Raw genomic sequence first — 18,471 nt, forward strand, 5'->3', positions numbered from 1 at the left:
TTATTACTTTGGAGTGCTGTGCACAGATACCATAAATTGTTTATTATACTTGTCTGTAGCCCAAAAGATATTTGATTTAGTTTGGAATATAGTGCAATAACAATATTTTTAGTTTTATCTGGTATTCTATTGGCATCCACCAGACACAGCTAAGTTAATCGAGTTTTTGAAAAATAAAAACCTAATATGTGTTTAAGAGTTTAATCAGGACTGCTTGCAACCAAATGCATGGTAGCTTAGTAGAGACATTTGTTAGGAAAATATCTGTTTCAGCTTCTCCCTAAAACAGTTTAGTTTATTTAGCTTCCATTTCTTGATTGCTTCTGTAATGTATATACCATTCTCCAAATTATACAATAAAGAATAAATGGTATCATGGCCAGAAACAGAAATGCAACCAGTCTCTTCTGCTTTAATTTTCTAATGAAGATTTGCAAAGAAAGAAAAAGGAAAGTTATTTAAATTTAACTCTGATGTGGAGGTGTTGAACTGGATTGGACATGGTCAAAAATTGCACAACACCAGGTTATAGTTCATCAAGTTTATTTGAAAAGACAAGCTTTTGGAGCCTCACTCCTTCAGGTGCTAGTGAGAGAGGGAGAGCTTAACTAATTTGAAAACACTATTTGTGGGGTGCATTCTTATTGCCTAGTACTAAAAATAGTTAGGATAAAGTGTCTTCAGGAATAAACTAAGATATTTGTTGTATTTTATCTATGGTCAACATTGTAAAACTGGAGAAGGAGACTGGGGAATGGGGCTTAGCAGGAGAGAATAGATTAGAGGTTCACAGAGAGAGAGGGAGAGACTGAGTAATGGGAGTCGAGAGAAAGAGATGAGAGAATAGGTGTTCACAGTCGTACAGTCATAGAAGTCAAAAACGCAGAAAAAGAGCATTCAGCCCATTGAATGTTTTTAAACTATGTCCAATCACACAACTATTCTAATCCTATTTTCCACCACTTATCTCATAGTCTTGTATGCCTTGGCATTGCAAGTACACATCAAAATACTACTTAAATGCTATTTGGGTTTCTATCCCTATCACACTTAGAGGCAATGAGTTTCAAATTTCCACAGTAATCTCAGAGAAAAGATTTTCCTCACATCACCTTTAAAACTTCTGTCTCTTCCTCTAAATCTATGCTGCAGTCATTGATTCCTCCGCAAGGGAATGTTTCTTCCTGTTTGACCTATCTATGGCCCTCATAATTTTATACATCCTAATCATGTTCCCCCTTTAGTCTTCTCTGCTCCAAGGAAATTAATCCCAGTCTATCCAATTTCTCTTCATAATTAAAACTGTCTGCCCAGGTATGAACCAATTAAATCTCTTCTCCACAATCTCTCATAATTGGATTCCCGAACTGTATGCAATGCTCTAGCAGTCGCCCAACCCATGTATCCAGTATTACCTCCCTGATCTTAAACTCTCTGGAGTTTAACTCAAGGTCTTCCCTAGGATTAAGTTACGCATTCACTCTTCTAATGAAGGCAAACATACAACATGTCTTCTTAACCACTTACCTATCCTGCTAGCGTACTTAAGGGACTAGTAGTTATGCACACTAATGCACTCTGATCCTTGGTGCTTTCCAGGGATCTACCATTCATTATGTATTCCCTTACTTTGTTTAGATTAGATTACTTACAGTGTGGAAACAGGCCCTTCGGCCCAACAAGTCCACACCGACCCGCCGAAGCGTAACCCACCCATACCCCTACATTTACCCCTTTACCTAACACTACGGGCAATTTAGCATGGCCAATTCACCTGACTTGCACATCTTTTGGACTGTGGGAGGAAACCGGAGCCCCCGGAGGAAACCCACGCAGACACGGGGAGAACGTGCAAACTCCACACAGTCAGTTGCCTGAGTCGGGAATTGAACCCGGGTCTCTGGCGCTGCGAGGCAGCAGTGCTAACCACTGTGCCACCGTGCCGCCCAGGGAGGCAGTGTGTCAGATAGAGTGACACACTTTCATTCACACTCTTTGTCCTGCCCACATCTGTCAACTCACACAGATTGAATTCCATTTGATATGGCTGAGCCCGTGTGACTAGTCTATCCATGTCATTCTATAATCTAAAGCCTCCTTGCTATTTACCAGGCTACCAATTTTTTTAATACTGTATTTGCAAACTTATTGATCAACTCTCCTTTATTTGGGTCTACGCCATTTATATATTCCAGAGACAGAGACATTGGCGGGGGAGGGCAGTGGGACTGGTGAATGGGCATTCAGAGATCTTAGGGAATGGACCTCGGGGAGACCGGGGAGATTAGAGACATGAGAGAATGCAAGATCAGAGTCAGAAAGTGGGAATTCAGAGAGAGGGACTTGGGAGCAGGGGCTCAGAGAGGGAGATGAAGACTTAGAGACTTGCATTTCTGAGGAGAAAGTGAGGACTGCAGATGCTGGAGACCAGAGTTGAAAAACGTGGTCTGGAAAAACACAGCAGGCCAGGCAGTATCTGAGGAGTTGGAGAATCGACGTTTCGGGTATTTCTGAAGAAGGGCTTATGCCCGAAACGTCGATTCTCCTGCTCCTCGGATGCTGTCTGACCTGCTGTGTTTTTCCAGCGTCACATTTTTCGACTCGCATTTCTTCTCAAGTGAACTAAAATTCTCAAAACTGCTTGGTAAGATTTGAATAATTGTCCACTGGATTATTTCCTCAGGCCTCAAGACTCCTCATTCAATAAGTATCACAACCATACTCAAAGGTGATTCTTAAAAAAAAACATTTTTTTTCCATTTCTTCACATTCTATGTCACCAACATTTTCTCCTCCTTCATGATCATATTGATTTTTGTTGAGTACTTTTTCACAATGCAAAATGGAAAGCAGGTCCTTGTGATTAATACAACATCTGAAGATGTCTTTCATTCACACTCTATCTCGAGGAAAATAATTGTAAAGCTGTCCAAGTTTTTCAGCCTCCAGGATACTCGCCTTTTAATATTTTTATTCTGTTTAGGTGTTGGCGAAGCCTTTAAACTTTCAGGACCAAACACAACACAGTCTGGTGATGCATCTTCTCAAACTTGTGCTGAACTGCCTTAGCTTTGACTTCATTGGGAATTCAGCCGATGAATCTACAGATGACCTTTGTACTGTGCAAATTCCAACGAACTGGAGGGCAGGTAAGATGGGACAAATAGAAGAAATGGCAAGATCTATCTCATTTATTTAAATTGTATTAAGAACCAAATAAAGAAAAGTATTGATGGAACTGGCAGCACCTGTGGAGAGAGAAAAAAAGTTAACGTTTTATTCAAATGTGATGTCTGTGGTCATGAAGTGATGTAGGAATGTAATGGGTTTTGTGCTGCAAGGAAGAAGAATAGAATAAAAGATCAGGAGAAGTTAGAGAATGGGAGAATTTTTAAAAATTGATTTGTAGGACGTGAAAATTTATTACCCAAACCTCGGTGCCCTTGAGAAGATGGTAGTGTGCTGCCTTCTTGAACTGATGTAGACTGGTGTGCTTTAGGTAGACTCAAGATACTGTTATAGGCGGAATTCCAGACTTTTGACCCAGCATGCTGAAGGAACAGCAATTGCATTTCCAAGTCAGGATGGTGAGTGGCTTGAGAGGAATTTGTAGGTAATGGTGTTCCCTTGTACCTGCTGCCCTTGTCCTTCTAGATGGAATCAGTCATGGGTTTGGAAGGTGCTGTTTCAGTATCTTTGCTGAATTTCTGCAGTGCATCTTGTAGGTGGTACACACTGCTGCAGGAGTAGTGGAGGGAGTGGATGTTTATGGATATGGCACCATTCAAGCAGGTGGCTTTGTCTTGGATGATGTCCAGTTTCTTGGGAGTTGTTGGAGCTACACTCTTCCAGGCAATCCAGGAGTATTCCATCACACTCTTGATTTGTGCCTTGTAGATCATTAGATAGGCTTTGGGGAGTTAGAATGTACATTACTTGTTGCAGAATGCCCAGTCTCTGATCTGCCCTTGTAATGACTCTTTATATGGCGAGACCAGTTCAATTTCTGGTCAATGCTTGCCCTCACATTGTTGATGGTGGTAACGCCACTTAATATCAAGGGTCAGTGATTAGCTTGTCTCTATTGGTGATAATCATTGCTTAGCATGAATGTTACATGCCACCTTTCAGCCTGTGCTTTGATATTGTCTTGGTCTTGATTCATTTGAATATGAAATGCTCCAGTATCTGAGGAGTGGCGAATAATATTGAACTTTGTGTAATCATTGGTAAGCATTCCCATTTCTGACCTTATGATGGATGGAAGGTCAGTGATGAAGCAACAGCAGGCCTTGGGCACTACCCTGAGGAATACCTGCAGCGATCTCCTGAAGCTGAGATGACTGACCTCCAACAACCACAACCATACTCCTGTGTGCCAGGTATGACGCGAACCAGTGCAGAGTTTCTCCATCTTCCCATTAAACTCAGACTATTAAGGCTTCTTCATGCCACGCAAATGCAGCTTTGATGTCAAGGCTGTCACTTTTGTTTCACCTCTGGATCTTTTGTCCAAGGTTGTGATGTGGTCAGGAGTTGAGTGGTACTAGCAAAATCCAAATTGGGCATCACTGAGCATGTTGTTGCTGAGCATGGGCTGTTCGATATCACTGTTGATAACACCTTCCATCAGATTAGATTACTTACAGTGTGGAAACAGGCCCTTCGGCCCAACAAGTCCACACCGACCCGCCGAAGCGTATACCACCCAGACCCATACTCCTACATTTCCCTCTTCACCTAACACTACGGACAATTTAGCATGGTCAATTCACCTAACCTGCACATTTTTGGATTGTGGGAGGAAACAGGAGCACCCGGAGGAAACCCACGCAGGCACGGGGAGAATGTGCAAACTCCACACAGAGTCGCCTGAGGCGGGAATTGAACCCGGGTCTCTGGTGCTGTGAGGCAGCAGTGCTAACCACTGTGCCACTGTGACGATTGAGAGTAAACTGATGGAACGGTGTTTGCCTCAGTTGAGTTTGTCCTTTGCTTTGTGTATAGTTACCTGGGCAAATTTCCACATTATCGGATAGATGCCAGTGTTGTAGCTGTACTGGAAGAGCTTGGCTAGGGAAGCAGCAAGTCTTAGAGCACAGGTTTTCAGTATTATTGTAGAAGTTTTGTCAAGGCCCATAGTCCTTGCAGTATCCCGTGTCTCCAAACTGTTTCTTGATATAATGTGGAATTAATAGATTTGGCTGAAGACATAGATTTATGATAAGAAGGATCAAAGGAGGTGTACGAAAAACCTTTTCACCCAGTGGCCTGTTGGGAATCTAGAACTCATTGCTGTGAGGGTGATGGAGGCGAATCCCTCATGGCATTTAACTATTTATATTTAACTCTCATTAGTATCCATACATTCAGATGAGGAAGAACACCACTTCGACTGGGACAATACATCCATCCTCGGACAAGCCAATCAGAGACATGCACGAGAATTCCTAGTAGCCTGGCATTTCAATGGAATTCTATCAACAAACACATTGACTTGGGTCCCATTTACCACCCCGTGATTAAAAAAACAAACAGGAAATAACATCACCAACCCAAGGAAACCCAAACACATAAATAGAAAGTGGGCTAGACCACTAATGCATCATCCGGAGGCTCACTGAAGATGTTACCTAGTATTGTGACAAAATGAGCAAACCTACATCCCTTTTTATGTCTGTGATGCCAAGGCATACAATACTATGGGCCAAGTGCTGAAATGTTTAGGTAGTTGTTTTTTGAGTGACGTGGGCATGCTGGGCTGAAGGCCTTTTTCTGTGCTTTAGATCACTATGATTCTAATGGAGGAGGTAGTTCATTGTACGAGTCCAAGAAACTGTGAAATACTTAATACAAGGACAAATTATTGTTCCCCAAGCTTGCATTGAGCTTCACCCAGACGTTGCAAAAGTCAGCAATGTGAATATGAATTCTGGAATGTTGCAGCAGATTGAGGATAGAAAGGCAAACATGAGCGCAAAGAAATGAATTAAGATGTGTAGAAACAGGAAGGTTGGGGTCATGTTTGTGGGCTGAATGATGTGTCACCCATTCTAAGTATTGTCTCTACTGTGTGGAGAAGATTGCAGTTGAGCAGTGAATGTAGTTGACTGAACCTGGAAGGAGTCTTTGAGTGTTAAAAGGTGCTGAAGGAGGTGGTAAAAGGGCTGGTACTTGCACCTCGATCCTTGAGTGGAAAGGTGCTGTAGGATATTGAGCTGGGTTATGGATGATTGAACATAGGTTTTGCAGAGGGAACGGTTTCTTTCGAATGCTGTTGGAGGAGAATATGCGTTTGGTGGTGGAACATCTCTATTTCAGTCTCCTTTTAATTCTTTTGTTCTGATTCTGATGAGGGGAATATACTGGTAATCTAGCTCCATTACCACAGCCATCGTACCTTTGGTTTAAATGTGCAATTACTAAAATACTGAATTGCTTCCCCTGTATACTACTATTCAGAATAGAAGACCGTTTCATCAGACTTCAACAAATTCAAAATAATCAATTTATTCTCAATAAAACATATTCCTAAAACTTTTGAAAAAGTTGGTTACGAACTAAGTTATAATCCAGACTTGAATGATGTTACTGTAGTCTCTCACAAACACATTTCACAAATCACAAATGGGCAATAAACTCTGTAGATGTGGTATTTTAAGAGATCACTAAAAGAAAAAAAAAACTCTAACTGACAAATGTTCTGCAAAATAAAAGATCATGTTTCATATATCCTCTTAGAATCTGTGATTCTTGTGAACCAAGTCCAACCTTTGCTAGCCATAGAATGTCAGGCTTTAGTTTGGATGGAAATAAAGTTAGATGCAGGCTTTTTAATAGAACTCTTAGCATAGCATTTTCGGGGTTGGCAAAAGGTAGTCAAAACTGAGATGAGAAGAAATTTCTACACCTTGAGAGGAACATAGAAAATTGCAACCAGAAAGTAATTCAGCCCTTCGAGCCTGCTGTGCTATTCAGTATGTTTATAGCTGATCATCCAACTCAGTACTGTCTTCCTGTTTTCTCCTCATAGCCTTTGATCCCTATAGCTTTAGGAACTATATCTGTCGCATTCTTGAATAGCTTTCCATGTTTTGGCTTCATCTGCATTCAGTGGCAGAGAATTTCACAGACTCATCGTTCTCTGGGTGAAGATGTTTTTCCTCACATTAGTACTAAATGGCCTATCTGCATCCTTAAACTATAACCCCTGGTTCTGGATTCTCCAGTCATCCGCAACATCTTTGTTGCATTTATACTGTCTAATCCTGTTGCATTTTATAAGTTTCAATAAGATCCTCTTCATTGTTTTAAACTTCACTGAATAAGGTGCTAACTGATCCAGTTTCTCTTCATTCTGCCATTCCAGGAATTGGAGTGATAATCATTTGTTGCATTTCCTCCATCGACAAAGCATCCTTCCTCAGCTAAGGAGACTAAAACTGTACACAATAGCCATGGGGTCTCCAATGCCCTGAACAATTGCAGCAAATTCCTGCTTCTGTACTAGATTCCTTCCATTATGAATGCCAATATATCATTTGTTGTCTTCATCATCTGCTGCTCCTGCATGCTTACTTCCAGCAACTGGTGTATAAGAACACCTAGGCCTCCTTGTATCTCCTCCTGGGCCCCTCCTTGTATCTCCTCCTTTCCCAAACAATTGTCATTCAGGTAATAATCTACCTTTCTGCTTTTGCTTACAAATTTATCCCCATATTCTTCATTTCATACATTTGCCAACTCACCCAACTTGTCCATATCACACTGAAGGATCTTTGCATCCTCTTCAGAATTCACTCTCCCACTCAGCTTTGTGTTGTCTGCGAATTTTGAAATATTACTTTTAATCCCCTCATTCAAATTGTGAATATATATTGTGAATAGCAGAGATCCAAACACTGACCTTTGCAGTAACCCACTAATCAGTAGCTGCTACTCAGAAAAGACCCATTTATTCCTATTCTCTTCTTTCCTTGTCTGCCAACCAGTTCTCTAGTGATGTCAGTACATTACACCCAATCGCATGCAATTTCGCTTTGCAAGGTAATCTCTTAAAAAGGACCTTGTTGAAAGCCTTCTGACTTTCTAAGTAGACCACATCAATGGGGACCCCCTTATCAACTGTATGAGTGACATTCTCAAAAATGTACAGTAGATTTATCAAGCATGATTTCCTTTTCATAAATCCATACTGAGTCTGTCCAATCCTGTTAGGTGTTTTTCAGGCGCTGTGCTATTCAATCTTTTATAATGGACTTGCATTTTCCCCAATGCAAATGTTAGGTTAACTAGTCTATAATTCCATTTTGTCTCTACCTTTTTTGAATAGCGGTGTTATGTTAGCTACCTTCCAATCCATAGGAACTGTTCCAGAATCTATAGATACTGATCTTGAAAACCAGTATTTGAGGGCCACCTCTGGCATGTGGTTTATTGGGCTATGTGGATCTTTCAATTTCCCCAACACCAATTTCCTTCAGATCTTCTCTCTGACTAGGCTGTGTTCTTCAACTATTTGGGGATGTTATTTGTACCCTCTTTTGTGAAGACAGGACCAAAATATGTATTTAGTTAATCTGCCATCTCTCTCTTCCCCATTTCATCTTCCCCTTTTTCTGACTGTAAGGGACCTATATTTGTCTTCACTATGCTTTTTCACTTCACAAGAAAAAAAAATTAAAATTAGTTTCTGTTTTACCTGCAAGTTAATTCTCTTATTCTATTTTGCGCCCTTAATGAATACCTTTTGTCTTGGTTTGCTGAAGTTTAAATTCACTCTACTTCTTGGCTCTGGTGCATTTACTGGCCAATTTTTATTCTGTTTCCTTGGATCTAATACTATTCCTAATTTCATTTGTTAGCCATGGTCTGGTCACCTTTCCCATTTTATTTTTGTACCAGTAGGAACGAATAATCCATGCAGTTTCTCCATATGCTCTTTAAATGTCGGCTATTGATCTTTTGATCAGTCATTGCCTGTCCGTGCCTTTAAATAATGTTCTCCAATTTATCATACCCAGCTTGTGCCACATACCATTGCAGTTTCCTTTATTTAGATGCAGGACCCTAGACTCAGAATCAACTCCAGTACTCTCCACCTTAATGACCCTATTATGGTCATTCTTTCCGATAGCACATGAACCTCGATTATCAATCTCATTGGTTCCTCAGCATACTGATCTAGAAAAACATCCTGTACACACTTAAGGATTTTGTCCTTGACAGTATTGTTACTGATTTGATTTGTCCAATCTATATGCAGATTGAAGTTGCCCATTATTTCATCAGTACCTGTATTGCTTGCACTTCTGATTTCCTTTTAATGTCTTCTCCAAAATTAAAACTACAGTTTGGGGACCTATATATGAACTCCACTATTTCTGCCCCTTGGTGTATCTAAGCTCTATCCATGTAGATTCTACTTCCCTGGAGCTAAGATTCTTGTCGATTGCATTAATTATCTGTATAAATAGCAGTGCTCTTTTTAATTTTGCTGTTGTTTCCAGTGCTAGGCTGTGCGTCCCAACAGCGGACTGAGGTCTGTAATCTTATATTATTGTCATGCTGTCTTCCAGTGCTTGGCTGTAATCTTACAGTGCTAAACTGTGATCTTGCAATGCTCAACTGTGATTTCTAGTGTTGGACTGTGATTTCCAGGCTTTGGGCCATGACTTTCTGGAACTGGGCTGAGAGATCTCAGTACTGGAGGTTGATCTAATGATGGGTTTGATCTATTAATGGAGTTGAATGGCATGCCAATGAAGCATTATGATTTATAACATTACTGTATGATTTTTGTTTCTTCACTTGACATTGCTGAACCCAGTTCTGGCGCTTAAACAGACTCCCCTTATTTGTGACTGGGAATTCAAAGATGGTTGCAGCATCTGCTCAACTTTCAAAAAGTCCGTTTGCTCTATTCAGCGTAAACTATACTGTATAGCATTTAAGCTTGCATCTATTTATATCACTGATAAAGGTCAGTAAAGTTGTTTTAAAGTATCAATAGCTAAGTCTGTATTTTCTTTTTAAAGTCAGTAATCTCAAATTCATAGATCGTTAGGTCCTGGGTTCTTTCTTTGGTCATTGTTGACAGTTAGTGAAACATTATCAGCATTTAATAGAATTGTCAGAACAGAAATTTCCAGTTTCCAGAGTGATGTCAGAAATCATTGGTAATTATTGAGTTGAACATAATTGAATTAAGCACATCTGCAAGAGTTCATCAAATGAAATGTTGAAGATTAACCATGGCTTAGAGCCATGACCAGTAAAGCTTTCCTAGTTCATTCCTCTGACTTGTGTACACAGATGAATTAATCATATAAAAATATTTTCGTAGCTTCGACAGAATTTTTGATGCTAAAATATTAGCCTTTCACCTCTTTTCCATTATTATGTCCTACCATGAAATAAGAATTTAAATAAAGGGTAATGTTTTCATTCAAATTGTCCCACAGTTGTAAATTTTAAGATGCTGCACCCATCTTTGTTATGGATTGTTTATGTTTTAAAACCTACTCCCATTCTTGGCTGATATGGGGGAGTGTTAGTAATGTTTCCGTTAACTTCAGTGCTGACATGTTAGCAATGGAAAAAATCTGCCAAGGTTTACCCTTCCAGTCATTATTATGTCACTTAGTTTGGAAATGATGAGGTGTGATTGTATTTGGTTAATGGTAAGCATACTAATTTCCTTTTGACTAGAAGTAAGAGTTCTCCAGGGATTAATATTGGCACTGTTGTATCTTGTTAAAATGAATCATCTGAATATGGATTTGGGAAATGTAAATCCAAAGATGGTGGATGATGCAAATCTTGGCAATGTGGTAAATAGTAAAAGGAAAAAAAATGTATTTACATTGAACTTTCATGATCATAAGGTGCCCCAAAGCACACGATATTCAATAAAGACCTTGAGTATAATTCTGGAAGACATAGACTAGTGAATGGGCAGAGACATGGTAATGAAATTTAATACATATAAAAGTGGAGTGATACCCTAGAAAAAAAATGGTGGCAACCTCCATCTTGTATAATGATACCGATGGTTACCTCTGTGTTAAGTGTAATCTTGAAGGCATTAGAGCCCTATACTGACACGTTTTCTCCAGAGCGAGACAGTAGGCTGGCTTGGTACGTGATTCTCTGGTTATTCTGGAAACTCCTCTTATCTAGCTAAGCTTTTAACTTCTGCTCACCTTTTTGACTGCCCCTCCAAACAGTCAGCCTCCAGAGGTCATCACCCTCAATGACTGTCTCCCATTTGTCATTGTCAATGTCTACCATCTTATTTCTTGCTTTGTTGCAGAGGGATAGACAATAGGAGGTTGTGACTCAGTGGCCAGGTCACTGTACAGAAGGTATTTGGATATATGACAGTTACCTATCCAATGTACACGGCTGAATCTAAGCAGATGATGTTGCCTTAATAATGGGTGCAGGCTGACAGAATTAGCAATACCCAAAACCTCTGTGTTGGTAATGTAGTCCTGCCAAGTGATGCCAAAGATATGTCTGAGACAGCCAAAATGGCAACTGTTTGGCCTTTTCTGGGATATGTTATTGAAATCTTAGCACTGTAGAGTAATGTTTTGAGGATGCAGACTTGTTATATACCAACCATTTAGCACTCTGTTGTTCCATAATCTCAATTTGGACACTTTTTTGAAGTGAGTTGATTCCAGCATCATGAGAGTTTGCTGGTGATTATGGAGCCTAGATACGTGAAGCTTTTGTTAGAACTTTTTCTTCATTTTTTAAAAAAATCATTTTTGGTTGGGAACTGTGAACTGTGAGCTGAGAGCTGAAAGTGACCTTTGGACTGTGATCAGCAGCATGTTTTTTTGTAAAAAAGAGTACAAATGAACTGCTATTTGTTTATGAGGCCAGACATGGAAGTTAATTCCAGGTTGATTCCTGTTCAGAGAATTCTCTAGATATTTTGGTTCCAGAGAGACCTTATATTGAAACAGATAGATGTTGAATGTTAACTAGGACCACGTAGGGAGATGATCATGAGCAGGAAGAGGCCAGAGTTTGAACTGGTTTTTGAATTGTTTGAGTCAGAAGGATTTTGGCAACTTTTGCTGCAGAATTGATGTTTCATTGCTCCCTGATTATCCTCTCAATATCATCTAATTTAAAAAGCTAATTGGACTCACTGAATTGAATCTCAGTTATAAGAAAAAAAATAGAATTTCAGTTATTAGAAATAAAGGAAAATTCCTTGGAGCCCAATTGAAGCTATCTGCATGCATCAGTGTTGTCAGAAACCAAGCAAGATATAATACCATCTGCTGGTGAGATTATGGATTGTGTAAACAGTTTAAATGAATTAGCCAGTTACATCTCATTTTTTTCTTTCTATTTATCCCTTACCTATCTCTGTGTCTCCATCTGTCTTTAAGAATCAAAGAAGATTGTGTTTAAATCATAGACATTAATTATATTACCACGTGGTTTAACTTTACTCTGCTAAAGTTAGTGTACTATTAATAAATTTTGATCTTTTCTTGAAGCTATAAACCCATTGCCTAGTATCTGTTATTCAAAAAGTCTGGTTAGAAACTAATGGGGTCATTGAGTATTTTAACCTTTACTATGTTGCGAAGACAGGCATAGGGAGGCAAACTTGATTTGGTTGTCTTTCTCTATGTCATAACATAATGAGCAACTTTCACATCACATTGTCACTGCTGATTGGTGGTGCTATGACTACATCCTGGACCATGAATTTGTGTTCCTGATGGTGAAACTAGATGCTTATAAGTGACAGAAGGTTGATCATTTGCTATTGAAATATAGAATGTTACTGTTAACAGAACAGTATTGGGGCGGAAGGGGGGGGGGGAAGCATATTGGTCTTTGACCACAGTTTAGCAAGGCTGAATTACTTGCTGTTAATTTTGTAATGTGAGTAGACCTCTGTAGATGGCATGAAAGCATATGACAGAAGCTGAGAAGAATGTAGCAAAGAGTGTTGGTGCCAGAACAAATCCATTTCATCAAACTGTGGATCTGAAAAGGTTTCAGTGTTAGCCTGTCATTAGTTGACCTTACCTATTGTGTTGTCAGGGAATAAGGAGATCACACTGAGCTGAATCAGCACACAGCTAGTATTTTTTTTCCAGCTGCTTAAGTAGACTACCTCTCTTTATATGACCGAATGCCATTTGAGAGTTTGATGAAGACAATATATTGTGGTCTTTTTTTTTTGTAGCATTTCCCTGTACTGAGAAGATTACTTAAGTCATAGGCCTGTCAGTTCAGAAACCACACAGGGATTTGGAATAGATGCATTTAGCTAAGACCTGTAGTCTGGTAAGGCAGTACTGGTAAATAGGAGAAAGTGAGGACTGCAGATGGCTGGTGATCAGAGTCGAGAGTGTGGTGCTGGAAAAGCGCAGCAGGTCAGGCAGCATCCAAGGAGCAGGAGAATTGACATTTCAGGCATAAGCCCTTCATCAGGAATCCACACTCTCAAGTGCTGGTAAATACCTTGCTCACAACGCTCAACAGGGAGATGGAGTCATAGACGTCTACAGCATAGAAACAAGCCCTTTGGCCCATCTTCTCCATCCCGCCCAGTTTTCAAAATTAAACAATTTATCTGCATTTGGTCCATATCCCTCGATACCTATCCCTTCCATGTACCTATCTAAATGTTTCTTAAACGATGAAATTATACTCACTTCCACCTGTACCTCTGGCAGCCCATTCCAGACATTCGCCACCTTCTATGTTTCATATCTCTTTTCTCTCACCTTAAACCTCTGCACTCTAGTTTTTCCCTCCCATGGGGAAAAACTATTAGCTAGGCAAAAACAAAGACTGCAGATGCTGGAAACCAGAGTCTAGATTAGAGTGATGCTGGAAAAGCACAGCAGGTCAGGCAGCATCCGAGGAGCAGGAAAATCGACGTTTCGGGCAAACATCCCTGATGAAGGGCTTTTGCCCGAACGTTGATTTTCCTGCTCCTCGGATGCTGCCTGACCTGCTGTGCTTTTCCAGCACAACTCTAATCTAAAAACTATTAGCTATCTACCTTCTCTATGCCTCTCATGATTTTATAGACCTATATATGCTCACCCCTCAGTCTCCTATGCTCCTGGGGAAAAGGTCCTAACTTATTCAACCTCTCCTTATAACTCAAACCTTCCAGTCCAAGTTGCATCCTAGCAAATCTTTTGTGCACTCTTCCATGATTCATAATATCCTTTCGAAGGTAGAGTGACCAGAGCTGCATTCAGTACTCCAAATGTGGCCTCATCAACAATCTTGTACAGCTGTAACAAGATGTCCCAACTCTTAAACTCAGTGCCCTGACTGATGAAAGCAAGCATGCTGAAAGCCTTCACCACCCTATCTACCTGTGACTCTACTTTCAACAATGCTATGAACCTGTAACCATAAATCTCTTTGCTTTATAACACTCCCCAGGTCCCTACCATTGACATCTTGCCCTCTTTTGACCCACCTCAATGCAATAACTTGTTTTTATCTAAACTAAATTCCATCTGCCATTCTTCAGCCCACTGGCCAGTTGATCAAGATCTTGCTGCATTCCCAGGTAACCTTCTTCACTCCAATCTCCGCTCTGACCTATCACCATCATTCCCCTCCTTCATCTACCCATCACATTCCCAGCTACTTTCCCCCAGCCCCACACCCCTCCCGTTAATCTCTCAGCCCCCTTGGGTTTCCCCCACATTCCTGATGAAGAGCTTATGCTTGAAACGTAGACTCTCCTGCTCCTCAGATGCTGCCTGACTGGCTACATTTTTCCAGCACCACACCTTTTGCCTCTGTAACTCTAGTCATCCAGGGTTCCCTACTCCTACCAGCCTTCATTCGAACAGAAACATGTTGGCCCTGAACAATCATTAGCTCACTCTTGAAAATTTCCCGCCTATTAGATACCCCTTTGCATGAAAATAGTCTCCCCCAATCAATTTTAGAAAGCTCCTATCTAAGACCATCAAAATTGGCCTTGCCCAATTTTGGGACCTTAACTTGTGGACCAGACTTACCCTTTTCCATAGCTGTTTTAAAACTAATGGAATGTAAAACTAACTAGTCCCAAAGTGTTCTCCCACTAACACTACCATCACTTGCCCTGCCTTATTTCCCAAAAGGGCCATCTACATACTGCTTGAGAAATTTTTCTTGAACGCACTAACAAATTTCACTCCATTCAAGCCCTTAACACTATGGCAGTCCCAGTCAATGTTAAGAAGTTTAAAATCTCTAGTCATCCAGGGTTCCCTACTCCTAGGAGAAAGTGAGGGCTGCAGATGCTGGAGATCAGAGCTGAAAATGTGTTGCTGGAAAAGCGCAGAAGGTCAGGCAGCATCCAAGGAACAGGAGAATCGACGTTTCGGGCATAAGCCCTTCTTCAGGAACCTACCAGCCTTCAATCGAACAGGAACAATTACATCCTATTATTCTTGCTAAGGTACCTTGATAATTGTTGGAGTTGCTATGATCTCTTCTGTTAGGGGTCATAATCTTCGTATCATACATATCTTAAAGTATTGTCTCCTCTCTCCAGTAGAGACAGAGATGTTTGTGCAAATATAGAAGAAGTGCAGTTTTCTCTTGCATGATGAGTTTAGGCTCATCTCAGCTAACGTTTGTTCATTAAGATGGACATGACAGAGTTGGTTCTGAGACTAGGGTCCTGAATCTAAATAAAGGAAACTGCGATGGTATGAGGGGCAAGCTGGGTATAAGAAATTCAGAAATCTTACTTAAAGGCATGGATGGGCAATGACTGATCAAACAATGAATAGACAACATTTCAAGAGCACGTGGAAAAACTGCAACAATTGTTCACTCCTGTCCGGCACAGAAATATCCAGAGTTATAACCAGAAGTCATTATCTGGTTTTTGCCCGAAACGTCGATTTCGCTGCTCCTTGGATGCTGCCTGAACTGCTGTGCTCTTCCAGTACCACTAATCCAGAAGTCATTATCACACCATCTAGCGGGTTAGTTGTATTTTACTTTTGAGTGGTGCTTAGTGCATTCAGAATTTTCTTGTTCTGATTTTTCTTGTAGTTAATGAGAGCTGACCTCTTTACTTCAAAGACAAACTCCATCACACTCCTTAACCTAAATCAGCATCAAAATATGTTCCATGTACAAGAAACACCATAAAAGGGGCCATATAGTCAAAATGGCTCTGTTGTGAGGGATTTGCAGGAAAGGGAGAACCTATGTGTGTGTGTGTGTTTGCATATTGTTGAAAATGGAAGGGTAAGAGGCAAAGGCAGTTAAGAAAGTGTATAGTATACTTGGCTTTACAAATAGAGGCATTGAGAATAAAAGCAATGAGCATAAAGGCAGCAAAGTCATGCAAAATGTTCGTATAAATCAATGATTAGGACTTCATTGGAATATAATATACAACTCTTGGCAGCACACTTTAGGAAGTTTGTCAAGACCTCAGAGTTTGTAGAAAAGTTTTAGTAGAATGACATTTTTGCAGGAGGTAGGCTGAGAAGAGGTGTAACCCAGGTAGCTGTGGGAATCTGTAGTTACACCGGCACCACTCCCACCTCTTCCTCCACTACATTGATGATTGCATTGGCGCCACCTCATGCTCCCGTGAGGAGGTTGAGCAATTCATCAACTTCACTAACACATTCCACCCTGACCTTAAATTTACCTGGACTATCTCTGACACCTCCCTTCCCTTCCTGGACCTCTCCATCTCCATTAATGACGACCGACTTGACACCGACATTTTTTACAAACCCACCGACTCCCACAGCTACCTGGATTACACCTCTTCCCACCCTACCTCCTGCAAAAATGCCATCCCGTATCCCCAATTCCACTACCTCCACCGTATCTGCACCCAGGAGGACCAGTTCCACCACAGAACACACCAGATGGCCTCCTCCTTTAGAGACTGCAATTTCCCTTCCCACGTGGTTAAAGATGCCCTCCATCGCATCTCGTCCACCTCCCACACCTCTGCCCTCAGACCCCACCCCTCCAACTGTAACAAGGACAGAACTCCCCTGGTGCTCACCTTCCACCCTACCAACCTTTGCATAAACCAAATCATCCGATGACATTTCCGCCACCTCCAAATGGACCCCACCACCAGGAATATATTTCCCTCCCCATCCCTTTCCGCCTCCACAAAGACCGTTCCCTCCGTGACTAAGTCAGGTCTCCCCCCACCTCCCCAACAACCCACCCTCCCGTCCTGGCACCTTCCCCTGCCACCACAGGAATTGCAAAACATGTGCCCTCACCACCTCCCTCACCTCCATCCAAGGCCCCAAAGGAGCCTTCCACATCCATCAAAGTTTTATCTGCACATCCACCAGTATCCGCTGCTCCCGATGCCGTCTCCTCTACACTGGGGAGACTGGACGCCTCCTAGTACATCGTTTTAGGGAACATCTCTGGGACACCCGCACCAATCAACCACACTGCCCTGTTGCCCAACATTTCAACTCCCCTTCCACTCAGTCGAGGACATAGAGGTCCTGGGCCTCCTTCACCGCTGCTCCCTCACCACCCGACGCCTGGAGGAAGAACGCCTCATCTTCCGACTCAGAACACTTCAACCCCAGGGCATCAATGTGGATTTCAACAGTTTCCTCATTTCCCCTTCCCCCACCTCACCCCAGTTACAATCTTCTAGCTCAGCACTGTCCCCATGACTTGTCCTACCTGCCTATCTTCCTTTCCACCTATCCACCCCACCCTCCCCTCTGACCTTTCACCTCCATCCCAACCCCCATTCACCAATTGTACTCTATGCTTCTTTCTCCCCACCCTCGCCCTCCTCTCATTTATCTCTCCATCCTGCAGGCATTCTGCCTCTCTTCCTGATGAAGGGCTTTTGCCCGAAACATCGATTTTCCTGCTCCTCGGACGCTGCCTGAACTGCTGTGCTTTTCCAGCACCAGTCTATTCAAGAATCTGGTTTCCAGCATCTGCAGTCCTTGTTTTTACCTAGTTATACCAATCATGCCAAAGTCTCAAAGAAATGAAACCAGACCGGTCACTTGGCATCGATTGAGGTGCCCGAAAATGAAATGGCAGAAACAACACTGTCGATCTTGCAGAGTCCTCCTTATGATCATCTGGGTGCTAGTGCCGACATTTGAAGAGCTGTCTCACAGATTAGTTGAGCAACAGCCTGACATAGCCATACTCATGGAACCATACCTCACAATTTCACAGAGACCACCATTACCATTCCGAGATACATCCTGTCCCTTCAACACAACACACCCAACAGACGTGGTGGCACAGTCAGGAGGGATGGCCCCAGTGGTCCTCAGCATTGACTTTGGACCTCATAAAGTATCATGCCTTCATTAAAATATGAGCAAGGAAATCTCCTGATTAACCTGTATTGTGCTCTCTCAGCTGCTGAATCAGTACTCCTCCATGTTGAACAGCACTTCAAGGAAGCACTGAGGATGGCAAGGGCACAAA

The 18,471-nt window shown here is 41.5% G+C and overlaps 1 protein-coding gene across 1 annotated transcript in view; it reads left to right on the forward strand.

Annotated features, from left to right (window-relative positions):
- LOC122556776 (ran-binding protein 17-like) overlaps positions 1–18,471 on the forward strand; it is a 1,080,295-nt gene that overhangs the window by 249,184 nt on the left and 812,640 nt on the right. The window contains exon 7 of the mRNA XM_043703926.2: positions 2,984–3,149. Within this exon, the coding sequence (XP_043559861.2) occupies positions 2,984–3,149 (166 nt within the window). The remainder of the gene's footprint in view (positions 1–2,983; positions 3,150–18,471) is intronic.

Source organism: Chiloscyllium plagiosum, unplaced genomic scaffold (genome assembly GCF_037043375.1).
Source record: "Chiloscyllium plagiosum isolate Xiang-an unplaced genomic scaffold, Cpla_swu_hap1 HiC_scaffold_16, whole genome shotgun sequence".
NCBI classification, from domain to species: Eukaryota; Metazoa; Chordata; class Chondrichthyes; order Orectolobiformes; family Hemiscylliidae; genus Chiloscyllium; species Chiloscyllium plagiosum.